Source organism: Capsicum annuum, chromosome 10, assembly GCF_002878395.1.
Source record: "Capsicum annuum cultivar UCD-10X-F1 chromosome 10, UCD10Xv1.1, whole genome shotgun sequence".
In the NCBI taxonomy this organism is placed as follows: Eukaryota; Viridiplantae; Streptophyta; class Magnoliopsida; order Solanales; family Solanaceae; genus Capsicum; species Capsicum annuum.
In genome coordinates, this window is record NC_061120.1 from 99807149 (window position 1) to 99823866 (window position 16718).

Below are 16718 nucleotides of genomic sequence, written 5' to 3' on the forward strand. Positions count from 1 at the left end.
AACCACCACCTTGCCACCAACTACCACCACCAACCACCTCTACCATCATAATCACCATTCACAATTATAATTGCTACTAACCACTATTTTTAGCAGTTACCATATCTGCCACCTCTATTATTTATTTTAATTATATCCATCACTATCACCATCGTCAATGCCAACACCACCAAAACCACAGCCATCATCAACCACTATCGGCCAATCCCATCTACTAACTAACTCATCTTTTACAACTATCTCCACCACCAACTATCACTAACACATCATTTGTATCACACATTCTTTGATCACCACTACCATTATCATCGGTGTCGTCACATTTAACATCGCTTCAGCTACTATCATTGCTATAATTATCACTACCACCACCACTACCAATCGTCACCATCATAACACTCACTATAATACCAAACATCTCTATCATCACAACTATTACCACCAACATTACTAATCACTAACATCAATCATTACCACCACTACCACCATTACAAACCATCTCTATTATCACTAACAAATATAAATATTTTTTCAATCAAATAATAATTTTATTGTATTAAATCAAATATTTTTCTAATATATAATTATTTTTTATTTAAATTATATTTTTTATTATATATACAAATAAATAAATTTTGCATATTCAGATACTGAAAAATAAATAGTTTTAATCATTGAGATTTCAGATCTGAAGACAACATCTTAATTATTCAGATATACATTTAGATTCAGACGTCTGAATCTTAATAAAAACAAATGCAGCCTTAATCTTTATAATGTTTTTTTTTTTAGACAGCTTTTATAAAAAAATTTAAAAAGTCAAAATAATTGTAAGCTCAATTTATGCAAACTTAGGCCTCATTTGTTTGTACTTAATAAATGTCTGAATTTGAATGCAGACTTCAGATCATTAAATATATTTATTTTTTTATTAAAATTTTAATTCTAAATGAGTTTGAATAGGTCTTTTATCATTAAAATGAGCCTTACAGGTTGTGGAAAAAGAGAGAGAAAACGTACGATTTGGTGAGCAAACAGGGAAGCAGTTGCCGCATTTAAACGCAGCTAACATCTATAACCCCGACAAACTACAGTTACCACGTTTTGCTTATTGGCATCCATCACTCTCTCGGGTTACTCCTGTCACTCTCCAACTTGTTTTTTCCAAAATTTCGAAAATCCCCAAATATCTCTAGTGAAAATCATTTCCAGATTCAACCTCCGGCACCGGAAAACCGCTTCTCCGGCCGATTTCAAGATCGCGTCGGAATGAGTACCGGAGGAGAGCTTCTTCAAATCGAGCCTGTTGAGCTTCAGTTTCCCTGTAACTTTCTCTACTTTTTTTCTACTTTCTTCACTTCTCAGATCCGTTTTGCATTTCCTCTAAAAAAAAAAAAAAGAAAAAGCCGATCTGGTCTACTAAAGCTTCCGCTGTAAGTGAGATTCGGGAAGGGCCGACCACAAAGATCTATTATATGCGATTTTACCTTGCATTTCTACAAGAGGCTGTTTGCTCAACTTTGTCACCTCCGTGGTACACTTCCTCTGTTTTTAATTGATTTGTTTTTTGTTGTGTGCTGTTGGATAGTTGAATTGAAGAAGCAGATCTCATGCTCCATGCAGTTGACGAACAAGTCGGATGATTATGTTGCTTTCAAGGTAATTTAATAATTTTGAAGGTGTAGTTTGCTTTTTTCTCCGGAATTGTGAAGGCTGGAATTTTCTTTTTTAGGTGAAGACAACGAATCCAAAGAAGTATTGTGTAAGGCCCAACACTGGAATTGTCATGCCTCACTCTGCCAGCGATGTCACAGGTAGAGCACCATGCTTATTAGGGGCGTTTGGCCATGATTTTTTTTCCTACTTTTTTCCAGAATTGAAGAAAAACACTTTTGGCTATAAAATTCCGGAATTTGGAAAAGGCTTTAAAGTTGTTTTTACTTTTTGCACTCTAAATTACTCCAAAAAAGTTCAAAAAGAACTCCAATTTGTATTCGTCCCAACACAAGTCCAATTTTCAGATATCATTTTTCACTTTGAAAACCAAAACTACATTTTTCAAATATTCACAATTTTTCGTGTCCAAATGCGCCCGTACATACAATGTCGCAAATTAAGTTCATTAAACTATTCAACTTTTAAATTTGATGTGATGTTTTCTTTATCAAGCTTAGGTTTTAGCAATTATTTGTATAGTTTTCCCTCTATTATTTCTCTTTATATACAATGTCGTGAATTTAAGTTTATTGAACTATTCAACTTTTTTAATTGATTTGATGTTCTCTATCAAGCCTAGGTTTTAGCAATTATTTGAATGTTTTCCCTCTATTACAACAGCAACAAACCCAGTGTATTCCCATTGGGGTCTGGGGAGGGTAAATGCATGTGATCAATGTTTTCCCTCTATTATTACTAATAATTTAACATGTAAGTGAAGTTACTATAACTTCTTGTCATGTAATGGAGAAAGTAATTTCTTTTATCCTTTATGGTTCAGTTACAATGCAAGCGCAGAAAGAGGCTCCACCGGACATGCAATGCAAGGATAAATTCCTGCTTCAAAGTGTTGTTACAAGCCCAGGAGCTACTGCAAAGGACATTACTCCCGAGATGGTAAAAAATTAAGTTGTTGTAAGAATAATTAGTGGCCGTCTTCCATAACTAGCTTGGTTTATTATATGCACTTTTTGGTTTTAGTTCTATAAGGAGTCAGGGAATTATGTGGAGGACTGCAAGTTGAAAGTGGTTTATGTTCCACCTCAACTGCCTTCGCCTGTGAGGGAGGGATCTGAGGAAGGTTCCTCTCCTAGGGCTTCAGTATCCGAAAATGGAGTTGGGAAAACATCCGAGTTTAATAATGTGAGTTTTTAGATGCTTTGTCGTGGTGTGATTAAATGTATAATCTCTCCTTCGGGAAGCAGAACTGAAGTGAATGCAAAATTCCTGGTTACTTTGGCTACAGATTTCAAGGGCATATAACGAGCAACAAGACAGCTCGTCGGAGGTAATCTTCATGTTTAAGTACTTGTTTTGTAGTGTTAGTATCAATATTGTTACCATGTATGGACTTCAGTCTGAATGAGAAGTTCTGGCATAAAATACCATAGGATTTCAAATGTATTGGTCTTTCCATTTTTCCTTATTACTTATTGCTCCTGCATTCTTTAACATTGTTTGTTGGTTTAGTTATGTGAGGCATTGCTGTTTCTATTTCACTTTGTGCACTCATTGTGAAATTGTTGTTCATCTTAATGACTTGATTATCTTAGTTCTTCTGATGATGCCAATATTTGATCATGACCAATGCACTTTGTTCTATATGTTTCTTTGGCCTTTCGGTATTGTTGTTTAACCAAAAGGATGGTCCAAGCCTGGTCACTGAGCTACATTCTTGCCCGTTGCTCTCTCTTTCCATTTTGGCTAGTAGGATAATCTTTGTTGATTATGTTTAATTTGTCTTAGTTCGTCATTATGGTCAACTTTGTATAAGCATTTTTCTAATTCTTGATCTATTTAGAGGGACATCGTACTTCCCCTGGCATCCGCGAGAAATATCCCATTTTTAGTAGTTTGGTATAGGCCAGCACCCAAGGGTGTGGCCTAGTGGTTAATGAAGTGGGTTGAAAGCCTGAGGTCTCATGTTCAAATCCTAGCAAAGACAAAAAACACTAGATGATTCTTCTCATCTGTCTTAGCCTTGGTGGATAGAGTTACCTGAGTGGGAGGTGGCAGGTATCCCGTGGATATAGTTGAGGTGCGCAAAAGCTGACTTGGACACCATAGTTATTAAAAGAAGGTAGTTTGGTATAGGTCGTAGGCAAACCTCTCTGAGCCATATATGAAATTAATTCCTAGTCGAGGTGCGTGCAAGCTGGTCCAAACACACCAGGGTCATAAAAATAAAAAAGAAATTAATTCCTGGAGTAAATTACACTTGAGATTTCATGTCTTATTTTCGATATAGTCCGATGATTTGAGTTGCTAAGATGAACAACATGAACAACAAATACAACTATCATGAAATTAGGAAGGATGTGAGAAGTCCTAAGACTAATATTACTTGGAAACTAGAGGAAATGAGTTGCTTTATGAGTTAATGGATTGGTAAATGGAGAAAATTATGCTTATTACTGTACTCTTTTATTGAAGGTATAAATGAACCCTCGTCAGGTTGTCCATTTTGCTTATGCAATTGTTGAATTGAGGATCAAACAACATAATGAGTTTATGAATGGGGGATCTTCATGATTCCCGTATTCATGCTTTTGAGAATTATTAGCATCCATTGCTTTGCATTTCCCATTATTTTTGGACAAATTAAATTGACTTAAAAGCTTGACTGGTGAAAAAAAGAACCAGACCGACATGTATGTATACATACAGTAAAACACGACAGTTTTTTAGACATAATTTGGGTGGGGTGTGGGATTTTCACTGGATTTGGTGAACCTAACTTGCGTGCTTATAGCCAATAAGTATAGGTTGAGAGGTTATTTGGTTTGTTTGAGGGTTTGTGTTTATATATATATATATATATATATATTTATATTCAAGTAAAGTACTTGAATACTTTGCCGTTACACGAGATAACTTGCGAGAAAATGTTAAGTGCTTATAAAGAATTTAATTATTCTAGCTTTAGTTTAATAGCTTTTGTTAATTGTCAAGATATATACTTATAAATGTTTGATATACTTTTATTGGTTGTTCTAAGTGACTGTATCCATATTCCTATCTGTATCCCTAAATGCTGAGATTTAGGTGATGACAATCCAATTTCTCGATCCATATCCATGTGGGGTTCCACCCAAGTATCCGAGCAACATAGTATTTTTGTCTAGGTCTACTCACGATTTCTACTTAGAATGTAGTTTAAATTTGACTTATATAGAGGGTTTTTTTATGCTTAGTTTAAATTCTCGATCCTAATGTGTATGGTCACTTTTATCGGATGTTGAAATACTTGACTTTCCCTTTCCTTTCATGTTCACAAACCAAACCAAGGTTTATTAAGTTCACGTCTTTTCTGATCTGAGATGGTGTTTTATGGACATCTTTTTTTTGATAAATGAAGCAAATTATTGTTTAAGTTTCATATTAAATATTGTATTCTATGTTGAGTTTTACGAGTCCTTTATCTATTCTTTTAATTATTAAATTTTGGTAATCATATATTTGTGTAGGATTGTTGTTAGATTAATGAAAGGGTAATGATTACTACTGTGAGAAATAATGGAGAAAAATATTACTCCCTCCGTCCCATTTTATGTGTCATCATTTCCTTTTTTGTCTGTCCCAAAAAGAATGTCACCTTTCCTTATTTGGTAACTATTTAAAGACACAATTACACTTTTACCCTTATTGGTCCCACATATAAGGGCCCACTTAGTTAAAAATAATAATAGTACATTGTTTTAATGAAGGACAATTTGGTAAAAAGCATCAAGTCTTTACTTATTTCTTAAACTCCGTGCCCGGTCAAATGGGTACACATAAAATGGGACGAAGGGAGTATTATTGAATTGTTTAATTACATTATTACATTGAGGCCCTATTTATAGACACTACATTTCAATCCTTTTTCAAGTAGGATTCTATACGCTATTCTTATTCCTACTCATATTCTAACACTCCCCCTCAAGTTGGTGCATACAAGTCATATGTATCTAGCTTGTTACACATGTCATTAAGACGAGAATCGGTGAAGGACTTAGTGAAGATATCCGCAAGTTAATCACTTAACTTTACAAATTTGTAACAGTATCTCCTGAGAATATCTTTTCGAATATCTTTTCTCCGACAAAGTAACAATCAATCTTTATGTGATTAGTCCTCTCATGAAACATTGGATTTGATGCGATATGAAGGACTGCTTGATTATCACACACAAGTTCCACCTTATTAGTTTCTTCAAATTTCAGTTCTCTTAGTAACTGTTTGATCCAAACTAGCCCACAAGTTGCTACAACCATTGCTCGATATTCTGCTTTCGCACTAGATCGAGCAACCACACCCGGTTTCTTACTCTTCTAGGACACCAAATTACCTCCTACTAAAACATAATATCCGAATGTTGAACGTCTATCAAAGGGTGATCCTGTCCAATTAGCATCTGTATGTCCAATGATATGCTCATGACCTTGATCCCCGAAGAGTAGTTCTTTACCTGGGGATGACTTTATTTATTGCAAAATACGAAAAACTGCATCCCAATAACTATCACGGGGGAAGTCATAAACTGACTTACAACACTCACAGGAAAGGATATGTCAGGTCTAGTCACTGTGAGATAATTCAACTTTTTAACCAACTTTCTATACCTTCTAGGATCACTGAGTGGCTCCCTCTATTGTGGCAGAAATTTAGTATTCGAAATTCATAGGAGTGTCAATGGGTCTACACCCATCATTCCTGTCTCCTCAAAAATGTCTAAGGCATACTTGCGTTGAGAAATAACAATACCTGATCTGGACTGAGCAACCTCAATACCTAGAAAATATTTTGGTCTACTAGACTCCCCCCGCGCAACAAAACCAGCTGGTTGCTCCATATAGACTTCCTCAAGATCACTGTGTAGAAAAGCATTCTTAATGTCCAATTGATAAAGAGGCCAATGACGAACGACAACCATAGATAGAAAAAGACCAACATGCTAATTTAGCCATGAGAGAGTGTCACTATAATCAAGCCCAAATATCTATGTATATTCTTTGGTAACAAGACAATCCTTAAGCCGATCAACCTGACTATCTGAACCAACTTTGACTATATAAACCCAATGGCAACCAATAGTAGATTTACCTGCAGGAAGGAAACAAGCTCCCAAGTACCATTTATATGTAAAACAGACATCTCATCAATCATAGCCTGCTTCCATCCTGAATGGGAAAGTGCTTACACCTGTAGTCTTAGAAGTGGAGATAGAGGACAAAGATGATACAAAAGCATAATGGGGTGATGATATACGATGATCACTCAAGAAAGTATAATATGGGATAACATTAAGAAAGTATAATATGGGATAGCATTACGAGTGGATCTTATATCTTTTTGAAGTGCAACTGGTTGGCTAGGTGGAGGCAAGTCCGCAGTAGGGGTAGCTTCAGGCACATGACATGAATCAGCTGGGATTAATGTTGGATGGGGGCTGCGATGATAAGTCAAAAGTGGTGGCACTGTAGCTAGAGAAGTAAAAGTAATCGTAGATTTCTCAAAGGTTGGTGTGAGTAAGACTAGATTTATGGGTAAGATCTTGGAGACATCAAGATGATTAGAAAATGAATAGTAAGTTTGAGATTCAAAGAATGTGACATTGGCGAACTTAAGGTAGCGACCCAGATTAGGTGAATAACATCGATACCCTTTTTGAATTTGAGAGTAACCAATAAACACACATTTGAGAGCACAAGGGGCTAGTTAATAACAAAACATATGCTCCTAAAAACTCGAGGAGGGATAGAGTAGAGACGTGACTGAGGAAACAGTATGGAATGGGGAACCTGATTCTGCATCGAAGATGATGATATTCTATTAATGAGATCGCAAGAAGCGAGGACTGTATCGCCCCACAAACGCAGCGGAACATGATATTCAATGAGAAGTGCGACCAGTCTCAATGAGGTGCCTATTTTTCCTTTCTACTCTACCGTTTTGCTTGAGGGGTGTATGGGCATGATGTTAGTTGAATAATTCTTTGGTGAGTCATAAACTCCGAAAACTTATAGGAAAAGTATTCTAAGGCATTATCACTTTGAAAAGTATGAATAGAAATACCAAATTGATTTTGTATTTCAGCACAAAAACTTTTAAATGTAGAAAATAACTTAGAACGAACTTTCATTAAGAAATTCCAAATGCATCTTAAAAAATCATCAGTCACGAAATCATAAGGGTGAATCGACTCTACTAGGATCCCAAATATTAGAATGAACTAATGAGAAAATAGACTCTGAATGACTCAATAATGACTCAATACTATGTGAAATTGCAGCACGGGCTATGTTGCTCGGTCTCGGTGGTTATGCCGTCGAACCCATCTGGACGCGACATTGGTGCGGACGCCAATGTAGGATTCGTCTTCGATTTGGTCAAATGAATTCGAAGACGTTGACCAACATCAAGAAGAAAGTTGGCTTCATTGTCGAAAGGGAGAAATCAACGATTGTAATTGTTGTCGTTGTCCTCAGAATGGAGAAAATTGAGGGCCGTTATTGTTGTTGTCGAAGGAAGGGTTGTCATCATCGGAATTTCAATGTTTCCTTGGGGAAGAAAGCTTCGATGGGGAAGAAAACTTTGATGGGAAAAAAGAGAAAATGGTAAAATGCTCAGATCTATCGATTGTCGGTGTTGACTGTTGAGTGGTTGTATTTTTGAATAATTATATTTTTTAAAAATAAATTATACCAAAAAAGTAACCTAGTTCTTCTAGATCTATCGACTGTTTGATTGCCCAAATACTAATCCTAATTGATAAGAATTTACTTTTTTCCATATAAAAGAATACTACTACTAATTTAAAAAGTAAGTAAACAAAATTACCTTAAAAGTGGGAAAAGTAAAGAATATTTTTTTAAGAATAAAGTTTCCTTAGACACATAGGAAAAGGTTAATTGGAATAGTTGTTTAAATATAGGAAACGTCCAAAATTGTCTTTATAACTCTATATTTATAATATTTGTTTTTTTTAGCCGAATTCCCACACACGTATCAATAATTGGATTCGCACCACCAAATTTAAAATTTAATTTTGCGAATCCTCACCCTTCTCGGATACCCGCACCGGAGAACATGCAACTTATAGCACGGGTGTGTTTCGTATGTTGACACGACTCACAATCTCATGTAGATAAACTAGATAAACTAGGCTGGATAAACTCGGATGGCCCAAACATTTATGAATAAAGTATGGAGAGTCTGGAGCATGCTGTGAAGGAATTTGAAGAGTTAAGATGGTAAAGGCCTTGTGATTCATGTCTTGTGCCAATCGTTTGTCCCGTACTGCGGTCTTGCATTGTAAAAGAATCATAAAAAAAGTTGTACTACAATGAAGGGCATGTGTTAAACGACTAACAGATGCAAGATTAAACTGACAATCAGGGTCATAAAGAACAATCTAAAGTGACAAAGAGATTGTGAATAAACAATCTCAGACAAAAGTGATTTGTTATCAGAAATATGATCAAAAGCGCCTGAGTCCACAACCGATGATCCAAAGGTAGGAGATTGTGCAGTTGAGACTATTGGTAGAGATATATGCTTACTTGATATTAAAGATACTCTTTATATTCCTTGTCAGATAAATATCCCCATTGATCGCCTGTGGTGTTAGGTTAAGCAACATGAACATTTTTAGGTGGTCGATCATGCAAAGAATATCATATTTCAGGAGTATGTCCAAGCATATTACAATTACCATATTTAGGCCGAGAATAGCATATGTAACGAGTATGTCCAAGCCTTTTACAATAACTACACCTAGGTCGAGATCTTTCAAATCAACCTTTCCCTCATCGATTCTTCATGGGCTGTGACGTTTGATTTTCTGATCTCCTCATTAAGGGTTGAGATTTCATCATAGGACTTAATTAAGAAACAGATCTGTATGAACCAAATCAGGAAAAATATAGATGTGTATGTTTGATTTAACTGGAAACTGCATCGGGAAAAAGATAATCTCTCGGATATTAGATCTGATGCGCAGAAGTTGCTCGGAATCAGAAAATAATCGTATGAGCAGCCTCAGAATGAAGAGGTGAGGCTACTGGAAAAAAGAAACTATCGAAAAAGTTGTCGGAAAATGCTGCGCGCCGGCGCGTGGACTGACGCGTTCGCCGGAGAATACCTTCTGGTGTTGCGTGAGGGCGCTTGTGACACTTATGCTCGGCGAGTCTTACGGGGATTGCTCGTCGGGAAGTTCCAAACCAGATGGTGGTGTTGGTTTGTTTGAAATACACCAACAACAATGGCTTTTGTCATCGGAAAATGACACAGTGGCGCTAGAATGATATTTTTCTCACGAATGCCCTGATACCATGTGAGAAATAATAGGGAAAATATTATTCTTGAGTTGTGTAATTACATTTTTACATTGAGGCCCTGTTTATAGACACTAACATTCTAATCCTTTTTCAAGTAGGATTCTATATGCTATTCCTCCTATTCCTACTCATAGTCTAACAATCACATACGACGGAAAGAATTTCTCACTTGAGGATGTTTCTTTAGATTATTGTTCATCCATCTGGCAATTCTTCCTAATGATTTAGGTGTTTTTCCAGGAAAATTTCACTTTTTTCGGGGGTTGAACTCCGGAAAACACGTTTGACGCCTTGAAATTCTAGAAAATTTTGTTTTCACATTATTCACTGTTTCCAAAAAGTTTCAAAAATTCCAAAAACAATTAAAAGGTGTTTTCACTCCAAATTTCTCACAAAAATTCAAAAACAACTCTAATTTTATTAATGGCCGAACACAACGCTAATTTCCATATATCATTTTTCACTTTGAAAATAGAACTACTTTTTTTTCTTTTAATTTTCGCAACGAAACATGGCCAAACACCCATTTAACTTCTGGGAAATTTTCTTAAAAGATTGAACGAATTGAATTTGTAGTTCAGATAAATATAGTCGGTATTCTTTTTTTTTTTTTTTGGTTCTAAAGGTACAACAACAACTGCAACGTACCTAGTATAATCCCACAATACCACAAGTAGATTTTGGGGAGGGTAGAGTGTATGCAAGGCCTGTACCTCCTAGATATTAAGAGTAGACACTCTGCTCAAGTAACACACTTTAGTAGTTTGGCGATGCCATGGCAGGAAGTTTTGAATCATGAACACTGCTAGTTTCCATTATATAGGAATAGATTCGGTTTTGTATGTGCGGCTATTAGTTTTGTCTGTTTTTTCAAGGTTTTATTTGCCCGACTGGCTTGATCGTTCAGACAGAATGCTAATGGGAAAATCCATCTGACTTCACATATGCTGTGCCTGTTGCATTTCATAGAAGATTATGACTTCGATTTTAGTCTTCATTTGACGACACTTGGGGGTCGTTTGGTATGAGGGATGAGGGACAAAATGCAGGATTATTTTATCCCTCGTTTGGTTAGAGGTAATAGTTAGTCTCAGAATTACTTATCCCACCATTTATTCTATATTGATTGCATAAGTTATCCCATATATACAGTGGGATAACTAATCCATTGGATATCCCAATCCATGGGATAACTTTGTCTATCCCATCCCCATACCAAACAACCCTTACACTGGTCAGGGCATAATTGCCAAAAATACTGGAACATTGTTATCAGACAATTAAACAGTCTTTACCTCCTAACATTTCAGCCTTTGGAATCCCATTTAAATATGTATAATATGGTCATTGCAAATCTGGAATGTTGTTATTGTTGTTGGTCATTCCAAATCTGGATTATCAAAGTGATATTTAATTGAAATCTTGTTCAGTTATAATTAATGTCATTAGTTCAAATCTTTCATATCAAAGGGGCATTACAATGAGGTGGAGCCATAGAAGAACTTTAGTTAGAGGAAGGATGATAAACCTTTTGAGGTGGATTAGCTGCTATCAACTGCTCCATGAAAAGAGCCAATAGAGTATCTTTCTTGATTCTCAAATCTCATATAAATATTCTAATAGCTGATTAATGAACCTTCCATAATGAAGACTATCCTCGGCTATGAATTGTTGTAGGCTCATAGCTTCTTCCTACTATTTTCATTTCCGCTTGTTCATTTTACCCAATCAGTGAAATGGTTCTCCTGGCAAAGCGTGTTGATTTTAGACATGTCAAAGTAGTAATTAATATTGTGCGTGTGCAAGTTCCCCAGTGAGTTCACGCCCAGCTTCCGATTTGTCCCATGACTTTTTCCTTTGCCACTACTGGTGCATTTCTTTTTTATTTTATCTAAAATTGTTGTTATAAATTATATACTCCCACTTCTCTAAATTGTCTGTCCTACTTTCCATTTTAGCTTGTCCCGAAAAGTGTTCTCTGTCTCGAGAAGAAAGCTTTTCCTCTCAACTGTTTATGCATTTTAAGTATCTTTTCCTACTTAGTTTCTTTGAGATTCTACTAAATAACCAATTGACCGACTTTTATAGACAAAGAGGTCAAATTCTAAAAAGGTAACTCTATTTCCACCTTTGTATCCATTTTTATTAATTGAATAAAACTTCAGCCTTTTGTCTTAATAACTGTCTCAGATAAATGAAGACACTTAAACTGGGAGGGTAGAAGTAAGTCGTCGTTATAAGAAATAGACTACTTATAAAAGAAGAGAATTGAAAGGAGCAAACGTGGAGCAGAATGACACAGATGATTCAAATAGCCGAAGCGAAGTAGTTTAGGATTGAAACGTGATCTATAAGAAAAAGGAGAGAGAGAGAGATGTTCAAAGAAATAGATCCAGAAGAGAAAAGCCAATACAAACTATTCCCTCCAATCTCTTGTATTTGACGGCGTTGGATTTGAGGTGGCTCTATCCTAATGCTCATAAAGCAGATAGTGGTGAACATTTCTCCAACTCATTCTTCCTCCAAATATACCAAGACAATTGCAAAATGGAGCCTTTCATGTTGAAAGTTCTATGAAGCCCTTGTAGATCAAACTCTGTGATGCTTATGCATTAGTTGGCACTGCATTCCCTATTTATTCGTACTTATTAGAAAATCCCCATGGAATGAATTAGGAGTTAGGACATGATATTTTCATTCATGTTGCTTTGATCAATTCTTATACTTAAGAGCAATATATTAATAGTGCATTGTTTATTTGCTTCTATCATGAACTTGATTCAAATTAACATAGACTATTGACTCCATGTTTCATTGTTTTGTACAAAAGTCTGGCAAGTGTGTATCTACTGAGAATAAACTTACGCCATTTTTACACCAAGTTTGGATGATTTATGATTCCTTCAATTTTTTTTTCCGACTATATGTTACCCTTTGTTTTTGGGGTAAACTTTTGATTTTTAGCCATTTACTTAGAGCTTTCATGATCAATACCAATTGAGACATGGCTTATTATTATTTTTTGATAGGATAAGGTAAAATTCAATAATCGAGTACCAAGGACATACTCTAAAAAGTACAAAGATACAAACAAGAAAACGAACATATCTGTCAGAGTTACATAGATAGAATCCATACAACTGAGATACTGAGCCATGTCTTCTACCATACTATTGGACACCGAAAATATAAAATTTGTATACATCCGTTTTTGACAAAAAAGATGCTGTCCTTCAAAACATCTTTTATTTCTTTCCAGCCAAATGGTCCACAGGATGCACAAAGGGATGGTCTTCCAGATCTGCTTGCTTCCATCCTCTTCCTTCCTAACTTTTGAAACTGCTAACTACTCCAAACTCTTTATTGAGGGTCACCTACCGAACACCAAAAGACTCAGAGAAAGTGCCAATATTTCCCATGTCTGGGTGCGATGTTTAGTGGACTCCACAGAATTCTCACAATTAAAACATCTACTACACATGGCATAACCCTTTCTCTGTAAATTTTCCTGTGTTAAACAGACATTTTAAGGCAGCAGTCCAGCCAAAACACGCTACATTTGGGGGAGCTTTTGTCTTCCACAACGTTTTCCAAGATCACTCTGTATCCCAGTCAGCTTCATGTTTTTGAAGAAGACTATAGCAACTCTTCACTGAAAACTTACAATCTTTGTCTGCCAACCATATTTAAAATCCTCTCTTAACATCTATCATTACAGTTCCAACAAAATCCTCTCTTAACATCCATCATTACAGTTCCAACAATTGAAGAACTGACTGATATCCTCTTGTTCCGAATTGTTAAACTTTCTTTTGAAATCAATCTGCCAGATAGCTTCAGGAAAAGAATCAGCTAACAAGCTATGTTTGTTTATTGTCAAACTGTACAGCACAAGGAACGTATCTTTTAGAGTTCCAATCAGTCCAGAATCTGATTCTAGCACTGCACCAAGGTAAGGCCTAGTGGTCAACTATGTTGCTCGGATTCGACGGTTTTGCCGCCGAACCAGTCTCGACACAAGACTGAGGCGCGTGCGGGTGCTTCCGCCATCTCCGATTCGGTCAAACAATTTCAGAGACGTTGACCAAATTAAAGAAGAAATTTGACGGGAAACATCGAATAATTAACTGGCGACTTGCCTGAAAAATTTCCGACCAACGACCACCGGAACAAAGACGGCGCTGTCGATGTGCCACCGCCGTCGCCGAGAAACCGTCATCGTCGTCCCACCTCAATCGTTGTTGTCAATAATCCATTTCTTCCCACCTTAGTCGTCGGCGGCGTTGGCATGATTGTTCAGTTACGGCGTTGTATTTGTTTGTATTGTTATATATATATTAATATTAACAACGTATTGTTTTTTAATAAAAACAATCTGTGTATGCTTATGACAACAACATGTCGGCTTATTGTACTTTTTTATTTTAAATTTTTTGTGATTAAAAATAATGTATATTAATATATAATTATACGTAAGTTACCCTAACATTGAAAAAAGGAAAAAGTACTCTTAATTATACTTTATTTTTTATTAGTTTGAGTTACAATTTTGGAAAAAGTTTCTAATACTAATACTCTTCCTAATTGAAAAGTAAAACATGTGACAAAAGTAACTAAAAATAGTAAAGTAACTAATAAATGAATAAATTTGAATCCCGATGAGTCAAGGAAAAATAAATTGATTTAAAATTGGCAAAAGTCTAAATTTGTCTTCTTCAAAACATTATAAATAGAATATCTTTATAACTCTATATTTATAATTTGATTTTTTTTTAGCCGAATCCCAGCATTCTTATCTATACTCGGATTTGTAGCCCCGAATCTTAAAATTTATATTTTGACGAATCTGACTCTCGGATCCGCACCCGTCTCGGATACCCGCACCCGAGTCCGAGTAACTTAGGTGGTCAATGAAGTGGATTGAGAACATCAATCCATTCCTTAGTCTAAAATGCAATAACTTTAATAATTTCATTTTAAAGCAAGACCTCATACTATTGGTTCAATGGTTTCTTTATGTATATACTAGATAAGTAGCACGGGCCCAACATAAAAAGTATATATGTTTACTTCGAACGATAAAATTGAAGAATAAAAATTCAGGAAATTATTTTTCATGCGTTGGAAAGTGGTGGATGTTTCTAGAAATATTTTGGAGAAGAGAGGATATTTTTGAAGTGAGTTTAATGAGTACTGAAAAGATGATTTTACCCTTGGTCGTCCTTGAACTCATCTTTATATATCTATAAGAAAATAATTTGATTTTTCATTCAATGTCCATGATATTCAGCCACTACAACAACAACACAATATACCAGTATAGTCCCACAAAGTAGGACTTGGGAGTATAGAGTGTACGCAAACCTTACATCTACCTCGGATGTGAGATAGAGTTGTTTTCGATCAATTTTGACTCAAGGCAAAAACGGTCTGGAATGAAATTCAGCTATTGAAATAGAAAATCTGAAGAGAACTGAAAATAAATCTGGGCAATTTTTTTTTCACACTTAGGGGTCGTTTGGTTTGAAAACAAGTTATGATGAAATTAGTTATGTTGGGGATTAGTTATACTTAGATTAGTTATCCTGTTATTATTTTTTAGTGGTTGTTTGGTTTATGATACTAAAAATAATATACGTTGCACTCTTTCTAAGAATAAATAGATTGTTTGCAAAATACCCTTCATCTTATTTAGCTTAATTATTTTCCTTCATATTAAACCATACAAACGAAATTGAAAGTTACTAATTTTTTTTAATTAACTTTAGTAGTTTCTTTTTCTAAAAATACATGTTAAGAAATTTATGTTGATATTTCTTAAACGTGTATGAAGCTTTAATATTTCATGCTAAATTACTTATTTTGTCCTAAATTCTATAAAATGTTGATAATCCCATTTTTTGTTAAAAGAATTCATCATCAAAATATGTGAAAAAGAATTACTCTCGTTTTTCATTAGTTAGCATCATTAATATTTGAAGAGTTAAATTCTATTTTTGTAAAAAATTAATTTTTCAAACATTTTCAGCTATATATAAAAAATAATTTTTTATTTAATAATTAAGCATGTACAAAGTTAGAAAGAGATTGTCAAGATACTTTAATTACTTGTTCATGATAAATTTATTTGGAAAATAAAATTTTGAAGTAAGATTAATAAACATTGCTACAAAATAGAAAGACAATAAACCCTTGGATCAATTTTGAATTTGATTGTATAAATAGTTTTTATGGTGTCACTATCATTTTTCATGACTCATCACTTTTGTAGCATTTAATAAGTTCAAAAAATTGTTCAAATTTATCAGAATTGATGAAAATGTGTAGAGTAATTAAAATTTAAATTACAGATAAAATTGACAAAAAAATTGATGTGAGTACTACCAAAATGTCAAATTCTCTCTTGTATATAGTAATGATTGTGACACTATAAGGAAGTTAAAGATTTTTTGTTTTGAAAAATGTTGGATGTTTCTAGAAATATTTTGGAGAAGAGAGGATGTTTTTGAATTGAGTTTAATGAATGTTGAAAAGATGATTTTACCCTTGGTCGTCCTTGAACTCATCTTTCTATAATATCTATGTCCAAAGTATGAATTTGTTCAAATGAAAAATTAAAAATATTTATATTCTTGGAATAGTAGGGATCAATTTGGGAAAAACTAATGTCTTGATATTTCA

General features: G+C 34.9%; 1 protein-coding gene across 2 annotated transcripts in view; it reads left to right on the top strand.

Moving 5' to 3' along the window:
* The first annotated feature begins 981 nt into the window (after nucleotides 1-981).
* The window catches only part of LOC107845589 (vesicle-associated protein 1-2), a 39174-nt gene continuing 23437 nt past the window's right edge, over nucleotides 982-16718 (top strand). The window contains exons 1-6 of one of the 2 annotated variants that reach the window (XM_016690004.2): nucleotides 982-1324; nucleotides 1589-1659; nucleotides 1733-1814; nucleotides 2498-2613; nucleotides 2698-2859; nucleotides 2963-3004. In XM_016690004.2, coding sequence (XP_016545490.2) covers nucleotides 1270-1324; nucleotides 1589-1659; nucleotides 1733-1814; nucleotides 2498-2613; nucleotides 2698-2859; nucleotides 2963-3004 — 528 coding nt within the window. In that variant the 5' untranslated portion in view covers nucleotides 982-1269. The remainder of the gene's footprint in view (nucleotides 1325-1588; nucleotides 1660-1732; nucleotides 1815-2497; nucleotides 2614-2697; nucleotides 2860-2962; nucleotides 3005-16718) is intronic. The other variant, XM_016690003.2, reaches the window with a different exon arrangement.